The sequence below is a fragment of the Schistocerca gregaria genome, chromosome 6 (assembly GCF_023897955.1).
Source record: "Schistocerca gregaria isolate iqSchGreg1 chromosome 6, iqSchGreg1.2, whole genome shotgun sequence".
NCBI lineage: Eukaryota > Metazoa > Arthropoda > Insecta > Orthoptera > Acrididae > Schistocerca > Schistocerca gregaria.
The window spans coordinates 39,996,566-40,019,938 of record NC_064925.1 but is presented as its reverse complement, the minus strand read 5'-3'; the positions used below and the strand labels follow the sequence as shown (position 1 = coordinate 40,019,938).

Below are 23,373 nucleotides of genomic sequence, written 5' to 3'. Positions count from 1 at the left end.
AAGCACACTATTTAAAAATTCATTTTGCTCTTTATTTTTAAGATTCTCTGACAAAATACTTGAATTTCAGCTATTTTTTCTCTCCAGGTTCTCAGTATCTGTCGGTGCACAAAAGGGCTCTGGCTGTCAAAGGAAGCAAAACTATTTTTCTCAAAAGACATGACATTAATAAAGTGATGCATACATATAGTGCTCAATATGGTGTCACTCTGTGTGGAAACATCCTAACTCAAGTGTTTGTATATAAGAGTCAAATGGTAACTTTGGTCCCTGGGTTCACAAAACTTAAAGGAGTATGAGAAAAATTATAAAAATGTGGTAGTAATTATGTCTTGCAACTCTGTGAAACTAATGACAGAACTAATAGTGACTTTCTCAATTGGTGTTTGAAATCTTATGTGGGTCAAGAACGGTTTCTGTTAGTTATTGACTCTTGGGATGGACAAGCAAAGCCTGAATTATATAACAAAATCTTTCAGGATGATGTGAAATCACCAAGATCTACAATTAAAGTGATTCCTCTGAAATGTACTCCACTTGTTGAACCATGTGATGTCTATTTTTTATAGACAAGTAAAAAATCTGATAAAGTGTGTACAAAGTTGTGCTTTTCTAGTTGAAAATAATAGATAAATAAATTCTCATGATGACTGTATAAAAATACCAGTCCATCACCAGCTGCCATCACCAATTTTTAAGGAAATGATCCAATATGCCTGGTATGCTTCCAACTTTTATGATGGAAGAGAAGTTCTCAGGAATGTCAACAAAAGCCACAGGCCTTTTACAAAAACATTGTTCTTGTAAACAATCATCCTTCATAAAGTGTGCAAGATGCCAAAATATTTTTTGTTTTTAATGTTTTTATGGCAATTATGATTCTCGCGGTTGCACATCAAATAAAAAATTGCCAAATAAACAGGATATTCTGTAATTAAAACCCACCTAGAATTTTGTGACAGTGATAACTAATTTGCCTCCAACAAATTGCAAATTATACAACTTTTTAAAAAGAAAATATTGATGAGTGTAATTCACATTTGAAATAGCTGCAACAGCCATTTCAGAAACAATTAAAATTATTTATGATTTAACTGATAATACTTTAGGTAATTAACTTTATTTAACATTCATTATAATTTTTAGAACTTTTTTTTTAAATAATGAAACTGTACCAGCAGATAGGTAGGATCGAACCCAAATTAGCTGAATGACAGTCTAGCATGCTACTCACTGAGGTATTCCATGTGTATACTGGAATGTTACTCTGACCATATATAAAGGATGCGAAAGAGCTATGGTTAAAACTGCAGAGCCCTTTTTTTTCCAGAATTTTCTGGATAGCGCGCTTTAAGACTTCTATGATTGGACGCATTTGAAGTATACTACTAATCAGCGAAGACTCAGCCCGAACCTAATTTCCAATACTGGAAGGCCCCCTTGTCAATAAATTATCTGTAAAACATTAGGACATGCGTATTATCATCTTCCACCCTACTATCCATGTCTAAGAAACTATCAAAAGCTTATTGTGTACACTCAAGAAGTATACTACTAATCTGCGAAGTCTCATCCCAAACCTAATTTCCAATACCGGAAGGCCCCCTTATCAGTAAAACATTAGGAAATGCATATTATCATCTTCCACCCTACTATCCATGTCTAAGAAACTATCAAAAGCTTATTGTGTACACTCAAACATTATAATTATTTCACTATTACTGCCAGCAAAACAATCATTAAAACTTCACATGATGGTATCTTATGATACATACAGATAGCTCTGTTTAGTACAGTAAGAAAATAAGAGCATGGTTGTTTGATAAATCATTTATGCAATAAAAGTACAATATTTACAACAATTTCTAAATAACCTTACAGATTATCATAATGCACTTATCATCTCCGTTGATTTTAAGTTCTGCTATATTCGCTTATTCTCCATATTACGAAGTTGTCCTACATTCTTAGGCCCTTCTGGCCATTATGATTCATACTTTTATTTGATTTCTTTAAACCACTTCAACTGGATTCAGTGGTACTTCCATCAACAAAACAATTTTCAGTATTTGTCACTTTTGTCTATGTGAATTAGTCATCCCTTTCTACTGACCATGACATTTGCATGCTAAACCGTAACTTTCCCTTCATCATTTCTGGCTCCTATTATGTACTTGCATTTTTTTTAAGTGCCAGAAGTTTCTTTTCTGCTAGTTACATCAGAGTATTCTTAATTTTTTAAAATTGTTTTTCATGTTTGTAAATTATTTTTCCAACTGACCCTCCAGTTTATTTAAATATTCAGTGTACTTCCCCAATGTGCATTATTTGATTTCTGAGAGATCACTAACCTGCTGGTTTACAGGGAAAATTTGGTTGTTTAGTTCTGCTACTTATCCTTCATTTTATCAAACAAAATACTTTATTGTTTCTTTCCCAGTAGGTAAATCAAATAAATGACAACACAAGGAAGGGTTTCACAGAATTACTTCATTATAAGAAGTTATATTCAATTATTCTTTCTTTCGTTTAACAAACTTACAGCTGCAGACGGGTAGCTATCTTTCCAGGGGATTAAAAATTTGGTATTAAATTTCCTCATATTATTGTGGAGTTTCAATTAATAAAACAGGAAGAAAATGAAGAAGAAAAAGAATCATTTTTCCAGTTCAAATGCTATCTTGCTTTATAGGACATCACAGATTGTATCTCCTGAACATAACTTTAATGTAAGGTTATTGCCTTCAAGTAAAATAAACTGTACATAGTCATAAATACATTATAAAGAACATGGTTTTGTAAAAATCGTTTTACATTATGTGGTTGCCAAGTGTGGAAACAAACAATACTCTGTATGGACTGTGTTTGCTGCAAATGACCACTAAAAAACCTTGAACTAAGAAAAAAAAGTATTTCTAAGGAACAATAAAGATAAATATCTTCTGCATTTTTACTCAGATAATAAAATTTTTAAGCATAGCTGAAATCTTGGTTTGGGGGAAAACAGATTTTGCCATCCAGCTTAATCACTGACATTATCTTAAGAGAGTCCTGAAGAAGGTTGAATACATACATTCAAAAGTATTTTCATGTAACCAATCACTGTTCAAAAAGCCAGCTTTTCCTTTGTCTATATAAAATGCAATAAATGCACCAGAAATGCAATCAGAGGATCATTGTGGCATTTGACAAAGTAAGCTATAGTTATCTATCTTTATTGTTTGGTGGTACACATTATTGAAATTTTGACTAAAGCCTGTAAATATTTACATTAGCATATCCACAAATCAAATTAAAATTTGACGCAATGAAATTTAGCAAGATGCAAAAATAAAAAATTGTGTTTATTTATATCGAATAAGCTAGACAGATCATCCCCGGAGCAAAAGCATGCTCACCATGACTTTCGGAAGTTACTTGAATGATTGATCACTTTCATAAAGTAGCAACATTTTTATTGTAATTAAAACAGTAAATCACTTGTGTGTTGTTAGCTGTCTGCAACTAAAATTGTGTGTACACATGCAGAAACCCAAGACACAAATATGGGCAAACATAATAAAATGTCAGATATATTTCATCCATTACAAAACGACTTTTCAAAAATATAATAATTATAAAAACTGTAATTTTGTATTAACAACAAAAACTGAATTGCATTTTTTGGTCATCTTAGTGCATGTAATTTGGTAAAATATTTCACATTCTGAAGTAAGTTTTCATTACGTTATAAATTATAAATAAGAATTTTATGTGGTAAAAACTTTCTCAAAAATGTAAAATAATTACCAAAAGTGCCATACCAAGACAAATTCAACAAAGAATAATTACTGGCAGCACTAAATGTTAATGTTGAAAATAAATCTATAGTATTAAAATGCTTTATTTTTCTGACCATTTAATGTGATCTAGGTGTGTTGCACACATAACAGATGTGGAGACAATCATAGCCCATACAGTCACCCAAGAAATGAATTTATGCACAGTATTAACACATAAACCAAGTGGTGATACTAAACTCAAAGCATGTAAAGTGTCTCATGCATTTCAACTTAAGTACTTAAGTTCATGGAAGGAAACCTACTACCTATGCATATCTATGCAACTGCATAGTGTCTCATAACTTTGCCCTCACATATTTTGTATTCTGGTACAGTTTTCTATGTGCAAATAATTCAAATTTCAATTTGTTCTTTGCTTTGCACAAACTAGGCACAGTACAGTTATACTACATCACATTACACAGGAAAGTAAGATACAGTGTGTAAATCCTTTTGAAACTCAAGGGAAGGGCATCTTTGAATATCTAACGATAAATCAATAGCAAGATTGACAGTAAAATTAAATCATGGACAAAATATATTTCTGATTTTTGTGACAGATTACTTCACACCTCCAGGTGAGCGAAAAATTGATAAAAAGCTATGGAACCCCATTCAGAATCAATGAGTTAAGAAAATAAGTTAACTGTGTACACTATAAAATTTCATTCATAGAATCTATTCTGAAATATAACTCTTAATTTCAATTTTATTCTTAACTCGTCCTGGAAATTTATGAATGATGGTCAAAATCCAACAACCATTAACTCAGGAGTATAAAATTTAATCTGTATCATTACTGAATATCACTGTTAATAAAAAGGATAGTTTCTACTTACCATATTGCGATGATGCCGAGTTGCAGATATTCACAACAAAAAAAGCTGTCAGAAAGTGAACTTTCGGATAACAAAATAGTCAACACACACACACAAATGCAACTCACACACACATGACCACAGCCTCTGTCAGTTGAAGCTGGACTGTGAGCAGCAATGCATGATGGGAGAGGCAACTAGGTGGTGGGGGTAAGGAGGAGACTGGAGTGGGGAGTGGAAGGGATAGCAAGGAAGGGGTGGGGGATGGTGAAATGCTGGTGAAGTGCTGCTTGTGGACAAGGTGGAGAGAGAGTACAGCAACTAGGTGCAGTTAGGTGGTTACATGGAGTGTGGGAGGGAGAGGGTAATGGAAAAGGAGGGAAGTAAAAAGATTGTGGATATCTTCATCCATCGCTATACAACCCCTTCTCCCAACACCTTGCCTCATGACTCATATCCCTGTAATAGACCTAGATGCAAGACCTATCCTATACATTCTTCCACCACCACCTACTCCAGTACGGTCACAAACAACACCTGTCCCATCGAAGAAAGCTACTTGTGAAACCAGTCCTTTGATCTACATGCTGTGCTGCAACCACTGTGTGGCATTCTACATGGGCATGACAACCAACAAGTTGTCTGTATGCATAAATGGCCACCGACAAACTGTGGCCAAGAAACAGCTGGACCCATCCCGTTGCCAAGCATGCCACCCGAAATCATGTTCCTCATTTCAATGACTGGCTCAGAGCCTATGCCATCTAGATCCTTTTCACCAACACAAGCTTTTCTGAACTGCGCTGGTGGGAACTCTGCCTGCAATATACCAGGTGATCAAAAAGTCAGTATAAATTTGAAAACTGAATAAATTGCGGAATAATGTACATAGAGAGGTACAAATTGACTCACATGCTTGGAATGAAACGGGGTTTTATTACAACCAAAATACAAAAGTTCAAAAAATGTCTGACAGATGGTGCTTCATCTGATCAGAATAGCAATAATTACTATAACAAAGTAAGACAAAGCAAAGATGATGTTCTTTACAGGAAATGCTCAATATGTGCACCATCATTCCTCAACAATAGCTGTCGTCGAGGAATAATGTTGTGAAGAGCATTGAAAGACATGTCCGGAGATATGGTGAGACATTGGTGTCAGATGTTGTCTTTCAGCATCCCTAGAGATGTCGGTCGATCACGATCCACTTGCGAGATCAGGTAACCCCGAAGCCAATAATCGCACGGACTGAGGTCTGGGGACCTGGGAGGCCAAGCGTGATGAAAGTGGCGGCTGAGCACATGATCCTCACCAAACGACACGTGCAAGAGATCTTTCACGTGTCTAGCAATATGGGGTGGAGCGCCATCCTGCATAAACATCGTACGTTCCAGCAGGTGTTTATCAGCCAGGCTGAGTTTGATGCAATTCTGTAACATATCGGCGTACCTCTCACACGTCACGGCAGCAGTTACAAAACCAGAATCACACATTTCCTAGAAGAGAAATGCCCGATAATGGTAGATGTGGTAAATCCAATCCATACCGTGACTTTCTTGTCGTGCAATGGAGTTTTCATGACAGTTCTAGGATTTTCGGTAGCCCAAATTCTGCAGTTGTGGAGGTTGACAGACCCTCGGAGCATGAAATGAGCTTCTTTGGTCCACAACAGGATGCTCAACTGATCGTCATCTTCTGCCATCTTTTGAAACGCTCACACCGAAAATGCCCTCCGCTTCACTAAATCGCCAGTTAACAGTTCATGACACCAATGGATTTGGTACAGATAGCATCAGAGGGTACGCCTAAGTACCAACCAAACAGTAGTGTATGGAATGCTGGTGCGACATGCAACTGCACGAGTGCTGACTTCCCCGTGCATAGGCGAACCTGCTACAGTCTCCATTTCTTCCTGAACTGTCTCAGTAGCATTACGCCTTGTGCTCGTTCAGCCACTACGCGGTCTATCATCTAAACAACCTGTGGCTTCGAACTTCAAAATCATTCTCGCCAAAGCTGCATTTGTCAACGGACCTTTACCCATTCGAATCCCCTTCCTATGGCAATAGGATCGTAACGCTGAACTAACACATTCCCTATTCTGATAATACAGCTTCACTAGAAGCGCCTTTTCAGATAATGTCAACATGCTGTGACTGCTGGCGCATCTGATTCTCTCTCTCATTACAGCTCCTTTTATACACGATTGTCATGCACAGTCACTGACGTTTTGCTGTCCAGCGCCATCTGCTGGACATTTTGTGAACTTTTTTTTGTTCTAATAAAACCCCGTGTCATTCCGAGCATGTGTGTCAATTTTTACCTCTCTATCCACATTATTCCATGGTTTATTAAGTTTTCAAATTTGTATTGACTTTTTGATCACCCGTTTATATAGACAATGTTCCCATAACCATTCTGCCCTCAACCATCGTTACTCATTGTCCTTACCCATTTAGCTGCTTACCTGTTCCCATTTCAGCATTATACAGCATTCTATTCCACCAATGCACACTCAGTCTCTTTAACTTCTCTCCTTTCCCACTAACCACCACCTAACTTCCTGACTGCACCTATCTGCCCTATTCTCTCTTCACATCATCCTGTAAGCTCCCACTAGCAGCACTTCACCATCCCCCACTTCTTCCCTGCTATCCCTCCCTTTTGCTGCCCAAGCATTCTCCTTACCCCCACCACCCAGTTGCCTCTCCTATCATGTGCTGATGCTCACAATTAGGCTTCAGCTGCCACAGACTTTGGTCGCCCGTGTAAGTTGCATTTGCGTGAGTGAGTGAGTGAGTGTGTGTGTGTGTGTTGTCTATTTTCACTAAAGGCCTTGTTGGCCAAAAGCTAACTTTCCAACAGTCTTTTTGTTGTGCCTATCTACCACTCAGTGTCTCGGCTACATGGTTAGTAGCAACTACCCTTTTCATAATACTGTTATATTCCATCCTGTATTTTCCACTGTTTTGATAATGACACATCACTGGTAACTATAAATTATGGAGAAATCACAGAACTGTTATTTCTTTTCTTCTATATCATGAATGGTTGAATTATCAGATTATACTATTTATTGAGATCAGTCATGCTTCCTCCTTTGAAGTTACATTGGTCAATGTGACACTCAATAAGAAAGATATAGTTCTTGATCTCCTGCAATGTGGAGGATTCCACTTTTCTGCAAAGCGTTGCATTGCAAGCCAGTTCCTCATCTTGGGAAACAAGTGGAAGTCGCTTGTTGCAAGATCGGGGCTGAAGGGAAGACGAGGGAAAATTTCCTTTTTGAATGAATTAAGGAGAGCTTTAGTGCGGTTTGCCTGTGAGGTCTGGCACTGTCATGCAAAAACAAAACTTTGATGTCAGCTTTCCTCGGTGTTTGCTATGGACTGCTCTTCTAAGGCTGTGCAAAGTTTGTCAGTACCAGGCAGAATTTATGGTTACTCCATGTTCGAGAACATGTCACTGTCACTGTCACCATTAACTTCCTTGTTGTCAAGGTTTGCAAACATTTTCTTCGTTCTTGGGAGGACCTTTTGTGCCCCGACTCCATGGACTGTAATTTTGTCTCGCAATCGACATGTTTCATCTAAGTCACATCACCAGTTACAATTCGATCCAGTAATGAATCACCATGTTTGTGGTAGGTCTCCAGAAATGTCAATGTTGCCTCGATTCGCTGTTCTTTATGGTGCTCTGTAAGCATTTTGGGCACCCATCGTGCACAAAATTTGTGGCAGCCTAGCTTTTGAGTGACAAATTCAAACAAAAAAGTCCATGAAACTTTTGGAAAAAAAAGCGAAAGTTCCATTATTGTGAGGCGACAGTTTTCACGAATCGTTTCATCAGCTTTAGCGATAAGATTGTCGGTCACAATGCTCGTGCATCCACTCTTCTCTTCATCATGAATGTTGTTTCGTCCATTTTTAAACTGAATGCTCCATTTTCTGATGGATCATTCATTCATTACATTGTTTCCGTACACTTCGCTCAGTTCACAATAAATTTCTATAGGTTTTAGGTTTTTTGTCAACAAAACCATATCACAGACTGCACCTCACAATTGGAGGGAGTTTTGATTGTAGTGCACATTCCAAATTCGATTTCAAATTAGAAATTCGAAAAAAACAGACATGCGGAGACATTCCCAATTACACGGATGGATGCCGATTGAGTTGCCGAGCACGCCTAGTGGCGTATGATGGAAACGTTCCCTACTTTCTGAACAGTTGGACAGCTATGCAAGTTATCAATAGTGTGGTGAGGAACACAATCATATTACAATTGAGCACTTGAGATGTATAGCCTCCACTAATCATGTTGCGGATAACATCAAATATGACATTTATACACTTTCATCTCTCATGAAATCACTTTCAACCACACAAATTCTCGCAGTGCCAATAACAAGTTTCAAACAAGTAAATCATAATGGCATGAGTCTTAAATTTCCTTGCCATCACCAGCAGAGAGGAATGGTAGTCTCTATTACCAATGATTATAGGTTCTCAACAACAATCAATCTGCTGTCACTACATGTTCTGCACAATGCAGTATGTTTATGTACTGCCCTTTATGTAACTATCTTTATGGTATGAGTTATCCACTACCCAATTTAAAAAGCAGTTGTATTATTGAGTTTCAGTACAAAACTGCCACTGGTTCAGTTCCTTAGATATCAACTACAAGATAACTGTACCTGGACATGTGGTAATACTTAAGATACAATATTCAAGGATTATGCTGTTGTAGCACTGCATAAATTTATGCAACTATTTCATTGGCTAATGTCAATATTTTTTGTATTTAAATACAGTGGCTCAATCTTTGAAAATTAAAATGTAGTTACTTTTTTTACGTAAAACAATGACAAGCAGGGCATTTCAGAATTCTTATTACACGCTGCTTTGGATTGTAGACCCCTCTATTAGATAAAGTTTTGACAGGAAGCTACATTTTGCCATGTAAAATTTGGATGTAAGGCAAGTTTGAATATCATATCATCCTCAAAGCTCATGCTTCACAGTATGCACACAAATTGGGAAAGAGGATGCTGTCAACAGCCCTGTTATTATGGCATCACATACTATTTGTCTGACAATAACAAGGCTGTGAGGAATTGGTACAATTACAATTAGGAGGGTTGACTGAGGTTCTCCACAGATGTTCTGCACTCTTGCTTTTAAAGATGATGTCCTTTGTCATGCAGAAGATGAGTATACCTGAAACATTGCCCATGCCATGGGGTCCTGTAAAGCATACAGGTCTCCAGTGTGTGCACATCCTGTAGTGACAGGTTTGAAAATGATTCTATCTGCAAACTTAATATCGAACCAATTGGTAAATTTTCTGATACGAGTTCCTTATCACTACTTTTTCTATTATGTCCCCTCTACAGTACCTAGAAGCCTGTAACAGGAATTGTGAAACACCACATATTTGTTTCATACAAACTATATCCATTATGACATACTTCCATTGAGTCAGTGTTAGTGCTGGGGCTGTTTTGGTACTCACAATCAACAGTCTATAGATAGGAACTTGAGTAATCTAGGCTTTTAAGAACTTCATTTTTGGCTTCAGGGTGTTGGGTAGCACTGACTGTTGTTATTCGTCCTTCACAATTCACAAATATGTTCCTTATTAGCATGTTTTAGGAATGCAATTCATTTCAATTTTCATTGGTTTGGAAATATGCACAAGAATAAGTCTATTTCTGCTGTTAGAATATACAACAAGAATGTCCCACACATTCTTGGCTTCTCCTGAAATATATCTTACATAAATATGGTACTGGGAAGTCCTGGTGGAAGGTAACACACCAAACAGCTGAGTCATTGAAAAGCATGTAAACAAGATACAGAACTTAGCTAGCTTTCAGATGAACCCTTTTTGGGGAATAATGTAACCCCCTCCCCCCCCCCCCCCCCCAACACACACACAAACACACACACCTGTATGGCTACATTTTGCTGGCTGAATACAGAACAGCAGCTCAACTAGGGTGAGATGGCTGACAGACAGGAGGGCCAGGCAGCAGTTACACGGGATAGGAACGTGACACGGGCACCAGCACTGGTCAGTTTGTGCAGCAACATAATGATGATGATGTGGATGAATGGATTGAGACCAGAGAAATGGAGACAGGGGGAAGGAAATGGGGCTACAAGATGAGCGATGGCATACAGATGATTCCCCAAAATACCAGCTCCTCCGAATTGTGCACCCTCATCCTTTTCCCTGCAGTCTCTTCTTCCTCTGTTCAGAAATACCATTTCAATCCACTCCTCCACATAATCGTCAGTGAATGTTGCATGGCCCTGCAAGTGCCAGAGTGCATGCTGCAGCCCTATGCTGTGCACTGTCTGCTTCAGTTTCCCTATCATTAGCACCCTTCCCTAAACCTCTTCTTCTGCTCAGTAACTCCTTTCACCCCAGCCCCAATCCGTTAGATGTGATCCCTTCATTTCCATCCTCCACTGATCTGCAGTAGCCATAGATGTGTGTGTGTGTGTGTGTGTGTGTGTGTGTGTGTGTGTGTGTGTGTGTGTTTGCTGATTGAGTGAGTAGAGAGAGAGAGAGAGAGAGAGAGAGAGAGAGAGAGAGAGAGAGAGAGAGAGAGAGATCGCTATAGCTTGAGAAAGAATTAGCCCAAAATACTGCAAAGTTCTTAGTCTCGTTTAAATGCCCTTCAATGATTCAATGCCTCAAATTATTCAGGAAGTTATTGCCAATATATCCAACAAAGTCATAAAAAAATGTACTTCTACACACTCATGGTGTATTTCACATTTTATCTGGAGTTCAAGGACAATTATGTTTCCTAAAATCTGTTACAATAAATGTAACACAGTTTTCTGAAAACTGCAATGCAGATACAAATCTTCTTTGAAGTACACACAGATAACTATTTTCCTTCATGAACTCTTCACAGTATGAGTTATTGTTGACCTACGCATAAAATTTACAAAAGAAGCTACTTTACTCAATACAATAACATAATTTAAATTTCAAAATTAAGCATGAGACTAAACTCATTGATGTCACAGACTGTGATTACTACTAAACTCAGGGTGGAGAAGAAAAGCCATGAACAATTTCAATACATTAAAAATATCTTACAGCTAACTCTTGTATCTTAAATGGATACGAAGTTTCACATAAAACGTGGAAAAAAAAAAAAACACAAAGAATGGAGTAAAGATTACAATCAGGCTGAAAGCAAGCTTCTTTTTGGAACTAAATGAACACGTAAAAAAACTTTTGCTACTGACTGACTAATATTTTTCAATAAAGATTAAAGAGTCAGAAAATAGGCACACAGATGCGTGCGCACGCCCCCCCCCCCCCTCCCCCCCAGTTAAATTCCATCACTGTTCTGCAACTAGTATCAAAAGTGTTGTCACCAACTGGTGGATGTTATGATTTTAAAATAATTTATACCACATGCCCATGATTTTAAAATATATTGTGTATCTACTCACTGCTGTTAAAGTAAGTGGACCTGTCATATGATACAGCACTGTCTAGCCCGGAGCATAACTACTGGGATAGATGAAGTTGTGTCACATTGTAGGCCCACTTACATACATACATAAATAAATACATACACAACATATTTTAAAATTATGGACATGTGGTTTGTGCCATTCTAAAATCTGTTGGATGATGACATGTTGAAACAAGGTGCAGAACAATAAATATTTTAGCAGTTTTGTGATACATCATACATAAAATCCCATTTGTCAGCATTATACTCTAGATATTTTGATTTAGGATTTGGGGTTACTCATGCATACCCATAATGTATGTCCAAACAGCCTCTTTTTGTCCTTATTTCACTATTCCTTCATGAAGGAATTTATTTATGTGAGCAGATGAATTATAAATTAGCTCTGAGTGCTGCTTTAAGACTGATTGCAAATTTTTAATAATCATGAGGCAAGCAGGATGCTTATGTTTTCAACATGAAGATAAGGTGTTATATTATTATTACTATTATGTTGAAACCAAATGTTAATTCCTATACGAAATAAAATGTTACAAGCACTTGCTTCTATCTGGAGTACTTAATTGCTTCAGAAGCTATCTACTGCCAACTTATTTACTTTAAATTTTAAATGTTTTGTGAGGTTAAATGAAAAGAAAGAATTACTGATGTACCACGTAATCTTGTCTGCTCTGGTCCTCTTGATCGTCTAGATATTGCAACGCATATAACAACAACACCGACAATGATGACAACAATAGTAGCAGCCAGTGGCACAATGACATTCAAATCCAGCCAGTCAGGAAGCCAAGGAAAATATTTATTAACAGCTGTCAGTTCTCTCTCAGGAGGTGGGATGGTCCCTGTAAAAGTACAAAAATAATATTTTCTCACCTTTGTGATGTGTACTTTTCCCTCTGAGAACGCAGATCACAATTATAGCAATGATGATGACCAAGATGGCTGCAGCCACAGGAACCACAAGGTTAAGATTTGACAGGAGAATGTGAATTGGAAAATCTGCTCCTGGTTCAGGAATTTCACGAGCTGGTGCAATGGTACCTGCAACAACCAACCACACATGTCAACGACAAACCGAGATCTAGGGGACCCACAGTTTCTCGATTTGTTCGAAACCTGTACAGCTAGTTGAGACAAGTACATTGCAGTTCACGAGCCAAAACAAGAACTTACTTCCAAAGCATAAAACTTTTTTTAAAAAAGTTAGTTAATAAAATAACTGATAAATTCCAGTTAACATCAAAGTATTTTATGTATGAGCAGATTTTTTTTTCATTTAAAGTACTGATATTGTTTACTTGTGCTAATGTAAGATCCTAGGTGGAATGCAAACAAAAGGACAAGAAATAACACAGGGAGTGTGGTGGGAAGTGTTCCATAGTAGTAGACAGCCACAGAAATAGTGAGGTGAATATTAGACACACACACACACACACACACACACACACACACACACACACACACACGCACACACACACAAATGCAGTTTCAACCTACTAATGCTGGGACTCAGACACCAACCAGACACATAAGTACAGAAACGCACATAACCTCTACCCATGAAACAATTATTGATAAACACGCACAAAAACCAGTGTATAATAATGCAGTTCAATTAGCGATATAATTTTAACATTAGTGTCTACACAAAACAAAGCAAATTGCACATATTGTAATTCTGAGGCTTGCAACAGTTAAATTATTATAAATTTCATACTGTACTTTACAGAAATAAAAATTTACCCACAGAAGATGACACGCAGATGTAGAAACATGTCTGGGTAAATACAAAAATAAACAAATTGTGTTTGCATAAGGCTGATTTTTCAAAACAGCCCAATGGAGGATCTCTTTCAATCTGAACTATTGAATTAGATAAATTTCTGTATAGTACTTGGTCAAGTTTTCTACAAAACTGAAGCTACAATTTCTCTACACATTCCTGCCAAGAGCTAAATGCTGTGTTTTTCCTCCCTTGAGACAGACCATTACTGCCTCTTAATCCAGGTTACTCCATGTTTAACTTATTCTAATTGAGCCAGTTGCCATTTATATTTGGGTAATCACTGTTCTTTGACGTCAGTTGTAATATGAATATCCTGGAAGTGGTCTAGTCTACTTGTTGCCAATAGCTCTAATATAACTCCTTCATGAATGGGTTTTTGAATTATGTGTTGTAAATAGTTTTCAAAGGAAACATTTAGTGTTTATTGCATGATGTTTTGTCACATCCATCACTTAAGATACAACTAAATCTCACATTCAACGATTTACACCAAACTTTATGATACACAACGGTCTTAAGTTTTTACATGTTCTTGAAGAGTGAGATTTAAAATTGTACAAATGGCCACCAGGTAGCTCGACTGAGACATGACATCATTGCTACTGCTGCTGCTGCTTTTGTACGGTATCTATAATTTGTCATTTGTTATTGTTAAAATGATAGCAGCTCTGAAACTGGTTGGGTACTTTGTTTAGAGTGAGCATTTGATGAAACAGTGGGGATTTCATGTCAAGCTTCTTTCTGGATGACTTCTAATGATTTTCAAAAAGGTCTAATGAGAATAAAATCTCAAATCACTATATCCAGATTCTGGTAATCAACGCCCTTAAGAAAGTACTCTTTACAGTTGGTTTTCAGAATTTTGTTATGGCCATGTTTTTGTCAGTGGTGAATTTCATGACAGTCCATCAAAATTTGTGGTTCTTCAATAAACATGAATGCCATACGCAACACTATTGAAGAGGATCAGAATGTGACTTACTGTGAGATGGTGGCAACCTTAGGCATAGTGAGGACTACAGTACCCCTGATTTTGATTAAAAGCCATAATTTGTATCACTTCAGGCAGGGGGTTATCTGGATAGTCTCAGATGTTATTGAATTTAGCATATGTTAAAATTCAGGAGTAAGTAAGAAACACATTTTTTTTTGTTTTCTCCAAAAAAATTCCTGCCCCAAGATACAGCCCTCCAAAGATGATATTGCGAAAACCATTTTGAAGATGTGAATTTTGGAATTTTTTTTTAAATACTGTATCTTTGCAACAGTTCTAGATATTTTGTTGGTTTTTTTTTTATTTGAAAGATAATAGTGTTATGATTACAATGGTATCCTCCGTTTGGACATATCTATCAAAATTCTTTTACTGTCACCTTTTGATTTTTTTTTATAATTTATAGAAAAAACTTGTTTTCAAAAATGCCAATTGCAAAAAGTTAGATTTTTTCTGTTGATTAGTACCGTGTAGTGTTATATTCCCCGTAAAGGTGAGCTTCCGCTTTCAAGTTGCACAGGTTTTATTTTAAAAAATCATTTGTTTTAACTTTCAATGTCTTTGTTCCTCACTAACTTCTTTGCTACAATATTTATTTCTTTGTTGCAGTTGTTTCTTATCACTTCCTTTGTTGCAGTTATTTCTTTTCACTTTCATTGTTGTAGACATTTCTTACACTTTGTTTTAGCATCTTACCAGTTTCTTTGTCATGGTTGTTCATTGCAGATTTCTGTATTTTAGTTGTTCAGTGCTAATTTTTTACTGAAGAGGCTTCTCAGAAATCTGAGACCATCTAGCGAGTTCTGTGTTTTCATGAGGAATTTGCCAGTTGACACAGTTGCAGTGTGTGTTGTGAAAAGGACTGTTTGAAATGTCTTCTGACTCTGACTGCAGGAGAGTGAAGTGTGCTGACTATTTGCATATCCATAAGAGTGATATATAAGACCAACAAAAAACAGACTTGGTTCAGGTTGGGAATAAAAGTTCTCATTTGAAGACTCTGTTTCAAAGTGAAGATGTTTCCAGGGAGGGCTTTTTGTGTTCTGAATGTTTTGCCAGAATAACAACAATGGTAGTATCTGAAGAAGGTGAAGCCACCCATGGTGCAGATGATGCAGATTTGGAATCTATAGAGAAAGAATTAAATACCCTGAATCAGTCAACTACCTAGGTAGGTGTTAGTCCTGCTAAGAAACTGTGGTCAGTGAAGTTGAGTCATAAGCTCTATGCATCAAGAAAGTGCAGATAAACTAGTAAAGCTATGGATGAATACACTACATCAAATCTGACCACACTCTTCAAAGCAGAAATTCCATCTTCAGAAGAAAATGAACCAAAGCACTCTTGCACCTCCTGCCAGGAATTTTTCACAAATATCAATTCAGCTGCTGAATATTGTGCGTCCTACAGTGAAAAGGTGCAAGTTTTAACTATTACTCCAGAGACATTTTCAAAGAAAACAATTTTGAACCATGTTCCATCAGTATCAACGTACATGGGAGACAAATCAAGAAAAGTGAGGTCTGTAAAAGGAGTCTTTGGAAGACCAGATCCCTATTATGGTCATCCTGTAGGATCCGCTCAAGATCAAATACTGAAGACATTTTGTGTGGAAGGTAAATGGAACTGTTCTCGCCAGAGTGCCAACAAAAAAGGCACTATAGCTGTAACAGCTGAAGGTCAAAAAGTTGTGAAAGCGAAGAGGTATTAAAGAAACTTTTGCAATTTATAAGAGCAACTATACAACTTCACATTTTGGAATATCAAAATTTTATGTGCTATGACCTAAGTGGGTAGTTCCACACCCACCTAGAGATGTCTGTTTATGTGTGTACTGCATGAATTTTGAACTTTGTGTGATAGTTTTGAAGAACTTACTGGAGCACATGACACCTTGGTTGGGCATCTGAAGTCATTAGTAACTGTGACATAAAGCGAGACACTTGCTTTTTTTGAGAATGTGGTGACTGCCCTGGAAAGGGACTGTCTTTACAGACACTTGGCCTGGAAGACATAGCAGATAACTATGCAGAAATTACGTGACATGGAAGGAAAATAAACTACTTCAGAAAACAGTTGCCTTTGACAGTTTCATTGATAAACTTGGTAAATGGTCAGTGAAAGCAGTAACACATCGCAGAAGTGAAAGGTTGTGTACAGGCTGAAGAACTATGTTTAGTGCTTCAATGTGATTTGGCTGAGAACTGGTCTGTAATTCTCCCACAAGAAGTACAAGGTTATCATTGCCATAATGAACAGGTTTCAATTTTTACAGGAGTTACATATTTTCAAAACAACACCTCAAGAGTTGCCTTTATAAGTGAAGACACAGACATGACAGCATGTGCTATGCTAGCAATGCGAAAAATTCTTCTACTGCAAACAGGGACAGAGATCATCATTATTTCTGATGGTGCACCTTGTCATTTTAAAAATCGTTACCAGCTGTTTGAATTGAGTAAGTCGCTTGTGCCAACTGACTGGGTATACTGTGCTACAGGTCATGGGAAGGGGCCATGTGATGGTATAGGAGGCCTGCTGAAGCACCATGCTACAAAACATAATCATTCCAGACCAAATACAGCTGTGATTCAGAATGCTGAGGGTTTTACGAGAGTCGTGAAATCTTACTCATCCACAACCTTCAGTCTTTTGTCCAAAGAGGAAATCGAAGAATTCCATGATCAGAAAAAAGAAGAATGTTCCAAACAAACTACTCCTGTGAAAGGAATTCAGAAGACACATTTTTGGACTCAAAATGATTGGCAAACTCATATTGCACACACTTTAATGAGGAAGAAAGAAGAACTTTTGTTCGTTTGGCCAACACCTCAGAATCAACAGAATAATAGTCAGATTCACAATCTGAGAAGGGGGCGTTTGTGCAGGACTATGATTGATGGATCGCAGAGATTATAGACACCAGTAATAAGTTAAACGAAATTGTAGTGAGCTTTATGCTACCACATGGACCAGCTGCTGGATATAGGTTTCCAGCTGAGGGACAGCAACAATGCCATCAGTGCACACTTCCTGTTCACAATATTTTGAAGACTGTAGTGCTCTAGTTCCTATTGGTTTAACAGGAAGGCATTGCTCTATATCAAAGGAAGTTACTGAAACAGTGAAACACATTTTTAGTTCATTGACTGGCTAATTTCGGTACAAAACAGAGTGCACAGAAGTTGTATAAATTGAAACCTTTAAGTCTTTGGACCTTTCACATATAGTTTGGAACCATGTAAAATGCTTGAAAAATAAATCTCTTACTCATCTTTCAAATTATGTTCAATAAGGCCAGATTTTCATTTTTATGAGCCTGTTATGTGATAATGTGGTAATAAAACAGGTTTTATGTATGGCAAAAATTCCAGTTTTTTAAAATACCTGTTCAACCTAAAAGTGGAAGCTCTCCTTTTCAAGGAAAGTAGAACTATGTGGCACTAATCAACAGAAAAAAATTAAAATTTTGTGGACTGGCATTCCCGGAAAAAAAAAACAACAACAACAACAACAACATAAATTATAAAAAATGTTTAGAAGGCTAAGAAGGCTATAGTAAAAGAACTTTACCAGATAAGTCCAAAAGGAGGATTGTAAACATAAAGCAATATTCCTTCAAATTAAAGAAGCCCCAACAAAATGTCTAGAACTGTTCCAGAGATACAGCATTTTAAAAATTTTTCCAAAATTTGCATATTCAAAATGGTATGTGCAGTGTCATCTTTGGAGGACTGTATCACAGTGCACATTTTTTTTTTTTTTGGAGAAAACAAAAATGTGTTCCTTACTTAGTCCTTCATTTTAACATATGCTAAATTCAATAACATCCGAGACTATGAAGGTAAGATTTCTTCCTAGCCTATCCTGAATTGATATGGACTATGCTAAAAAGATCTGTTTCTGACATTGAGTAAGTAGTGGTAAGAGGAGACATAGGATGATTTTTCTATGGGATTCATCATAGGTATATGGATGATATGTGAAAGAAATGGACTGAACAGATACATATGGTTTGATTACCAACTTAAGGGGAATAGAAGGGCAACATAAAGCTATTCTTTCTGGTGAGAAGAAATAGTGCATCTATTGGGCCACTTTTGATCAGACAATATTAGAGAACCATGGGCATACAGATGAAATAGACAACATTGTGGAAAAAAGGTTCAATACATAGTTATTTTTGATATGGTCAGAAAATTCACTCACTGGCCTCTGTGGCACAGAAATATGAACCGCTTTCATGTAACATCTGTGATTAACATAAACCATAAAGACTTATCACCTTCAATTACTTCAGAGTACTTCCTGTGGTTGCAGCCACTGGTATTTTGATCAATAAACAACTACATTATTTGTGAAGTTTGTGACAGAAATTTTGATGTGTCAAATAGCATTCATTATTCACATTTTGGCTGAATCATGTGAAACAACTGACTATACACCTCTTTACAGGTTAAAACTAGTGAAATATTAGTCCTAGAATCCCACGGAGATCAATGTGAAGTAGGCTATAGGATATTCCTATATTTCTTGCTCAACAAGAGCCCTTGGTATTTTGCAAACAGAACATATATAAGCAGTCAGTGACACTCTTCTATAGTCTGCATCATTAAGGAAGGTGCTTCCACACAGACAGGCTGAGTCAGAGTGAGGTGTGGAGGGGATGAGATTTGCACATGTGAGGTGACAGACAGTGTGGAAAAAGTCCGCATTGCCGGACTGTATTGCAGTAGACAACAGTCACATTCATTTGCATACTGTACACTGTATTATACATTTCAATCTATGAGAGCAAAAAGAATTTTAAATCCATTTCGATCAATTGTCTATGTGAGAGATGTGCTGGTGACACTGCGTCTGCTGATTCACAACTTCTGCATCATGTTGGGAGGCGAGAACAGCTGACACAGCTTTGAGAAGACAGAGAATTTTTTTCTCAAAAAGACTATTGTTTAATGTCATCAAAACTGGTCACAACATTTGTCCTTTTAGTGAGAATTGGACTCAATTATAAGTAGAACTGCAATGCACAATAAAATTAGCTTCAAACATGAACTGAAATAATTATATTTGCTTGAAAACTGCTTCTGCTCCTCGGATTTTTTTTTTTAATGTGTAATTTTATAATGTGCGAGTGTGGGTGTGTTTGACTGTAGCTAAGTGTAACTCACTGAGCTCAAAGACTAATGCAAAACAATATTGAGTAAATGGTCAGTAGGTTGTCATACTTTTCATTTCAACGAGCATTACATGAAGTCTCTCCCAAAAAATCCAGAACTTTGTCCACAAAAGTTTTCTGTGCTTATCTTTTACCTACTGTGCATGGTCTCCTTTGAAATACTCTCCTCCATAATTGATACACTGCTCCCACCTCTTTCCACTTTTGGAAGCAGTCTTGGTGTACCTCTTGCTAGATTGCGTGACGCGCCGTCTGCGATTTTTCTTTTACCTCGCCTACTGCAAATCTTCATCCTGTCAATGGGGGTTTCAACTTTGGCAATAAAAAAAAAAGTCTGCAGGGGCCAGGTCTGGAGACTACGGAGGACAAGGCAGGACAATGATTTCATTATTTGTGCAGCAGCCACAAATGACTCATGAGTCATGGGCCGAACTTGGAGAAACGCAATGAACTTCAAGATGCTGTGTCAGGATTTCATGACATGATCCAATTGAAATGTTAACATTCTTCTGCAATCTCTCAGTCAGTCAGTCTTTGATTAGCATGCACAACTTCAATGTCATTCCTGACATAATGTTTCTGCATGTCCATCTTTTCAGAGATGGTTACAGGACTTGGGTGTTTGTTACAGGATGTCAAATAAAGCAATCTTCAGTCATCACTGTATCATGCAGAAATCTACACAAACCAGTTTTTGAATGCTGGCCCCTATTTTGACCAGAACCAAGGTTGGTACCTTCCTACATGTTGGTCAGGGAGCCTGAAGATGGCATAGTAAAGCACCAAAACTGGTAGCCAAATAAAATAACAATTGGCCAGCCAAATGGTGTTTGATTTGACATCCTTCATGATGTGAGCATCATCGGTAGATGTTGAAGGGCATCCTGAACAAGGTTCATCTTTAACTGCCATCTGACCATTTTTAAATCATGTGCACGACTCGTAACACCGATTACAGCTAAGCACTCATCACCGTAGGCTTCCTGCATCATTTGGTGTGTCTCTGATCCATGGAACAAGTAAACAACTAACCATCTTCTTTGAATAACTCAAGGGAATGTTGCCCAAAAATGACAAAAACCACCGATATCTTGACAGGTAACCCCCATCTCCCACTCAAATCATTTCATGACATTCTCAAATTTGTGCCTAGAAAATGACTGGGGTTAGCTGCAAAATATCTGAGTTTTTGAGAAATTGATGTGGTCACATTCTCTTGAGTTACTAGAGCATAGCAAGTGCTGGGAAAAGCTTAAAATTCACAGCTAACAAACTAGCTGCTTATCCTTGGCCAACACATTATGATTTTAGCTATGTCACTCACAGTAAGTGAATGTCTGCATACTTTTTGGGGCACAAATTCCCAATAAATAAAAACTAGGAAGTTCTCATATACTATTTATGCAAGTGATATGTAGACAAACATATTTTTTTAATCAATCATTAGTCTTTAGAAACAATAACTACTGTTACCTTACTTTGTTCTAAAATCTACAACAAAACAACATCATCACTGCTGTCTGAGTCCATGTGTAAACAACATAATTGCAAATTTTCAGTGATAGTTACAAGGCTTATAACCATCTTCACTTCCCTCTTCCTGAAGCTTTACAGTGTGCTGCACACAGTCTGCCCATGATGAAGGGGAGATGATGTCTACTGCTTCACGCACATCTGTCTGTTATCTTGCTACATAATCTTTAACCTATGCCCAAATTAATTCAGTTGGATTATACTGACAGTGTTATGGAGGTAAAAGCAAGATTGTGTAGCCACATTCACATGCAAGAAAGTGAAGTTGATACAGTTTGTCACATGAGTTGTGTAAATTAACAAACTGCAGGAGTTCATCACAAGTCTGGCTTATACTGTGCAGAATATTTTTATTCTTAAGCCAGAGCATACTATCCATTTTCCTGATGTTTGTACTTGGTGTTGCATCTGTAACAGCTGAAATGGTATTGTCCATTACAATGACCATCTTTGGAACAAATTGTAAAAATTGTGATAACTGTTCAGTGAACCAGTTCTCCAAACCAACAGTATTCATTTCTGAAAGGTAGTCACCGGTCACTGTCATTTTTCTTACATCTTACTACTAGCTTTCTTGCTGAAACAAAACCAGAAGATAACACTTATTCGAGAACTTTTTCCTATGCAAACTTTAAAACTGCCAGTTTCGTCACTCATTTTCCACAAGGTTTTCCTGGAATGATTCTGATTCAACCATGTTTCATTCAGGTAATACACTGTTGGAGCAACTTATTGCCTTATCCTGTGTGTCATTCTCAGGAATGTCAGTCATGGAGCACCTATGTCACTTCTTTCCATTAAAAGCATTCTTCCATCATTACTTTTAACATATTTGAAACCAGTGCTTTATAATTTCTTTGCATCAATGTAGCACATGATTTGAAGGGAATTTTCTCATGCATAATTATAATGAGTCAAACAATGGAAACCCTGGGTTAAAATATCAAGGATGTATGAAAAAGACAGATTGCTACTTACGGTAAGGATGACACATTAAGTTGCAGACAGGCACAATTAAATTCTGATGAAGGCTGTGGTCGAAAGCTAATGTGTGTCATTTAATTGTCTGCAACTAAATGTGTTGGGTTTATGGTAGGGAGCGATCTATCTTTTCCTTACTTGCTAATTATAAAAAGTAACTGGGATGCTGGGTATTAATCATCTATACATATTTCAAACGCAGAGTGCCTTAAAACATCCTTGTCAAAGCCATCTATTTGTGTTACAAGTCTCTTGTGACACAAAACCAACTTTTCCTGACATTTCTACAGCTTGTAAATTTTCGCTTACTATTCTCTGTACATTTCTCTTGCCAATGCACACTTATGTAGTTTGTTGTAGGTCTTCAAAATGTCAACAATAGGAGTCCCATTCTCAGATTCACATCTGAAAAAGTTATAAATGCAGCAAACACACCTCACCACTTGCTTGTGGAGCACTTTGAATTTATTACTGTCACTTGACATATTTATTTGGCAGTCGCACAAACGCATTTACAGATACACATTCACAGCTATACTGCTACAAGAAAATAACATCGACATATGGATGAATAGCTCTGTTGCTCAGCGAATGAAACAGTATTGTCACAAAGAATGCCATCATTGTAGACTGCCACCACCTAGGTGTATTTCATGGATAGCTGCTCAGAAAGAGAATTAATATTATTTGCTGCTAGTGGTTAATGGAGGTACATGTGCAAAACAGATGAAGAGTGGGCTGCCTT

General features: G+C 37.2%; 1 protein-coding gene across 24 annotated transcripts in view; it reads right to left on the bottom strand.

Moving 5' to 3' along the window:
* Positions 1-23,373, bottom strand: part of LOC126278103 (Down syndrome cell adhesion molecule-like protein Dscam2) — an 810,453-nt gene that overhangs the window by 77,005 nt on the left and 710,075 nt on the right. For 18 of the 24 annotated variants that reach the window (XM_049977968.1, XM_049977959.1, XM_049977961.1 and 15 more), the window contains exon 29: positions 12,806-12,994. In XM_049977968.1, coding sequence (XP_049833925.1) covers positions 12,806-12,994 — 189 coding nt within the window. Of the gene's footprint in view, positions 1-12,805; positions 12,995-13,025; positions 13,194-23,373 lie in introns of all 24 variants that reach the window. The other 6 variants (XM_049977979.1, XM_049977977.1, XM_049977976.1 and 3 more) reach the window with 1 other exon arrangement.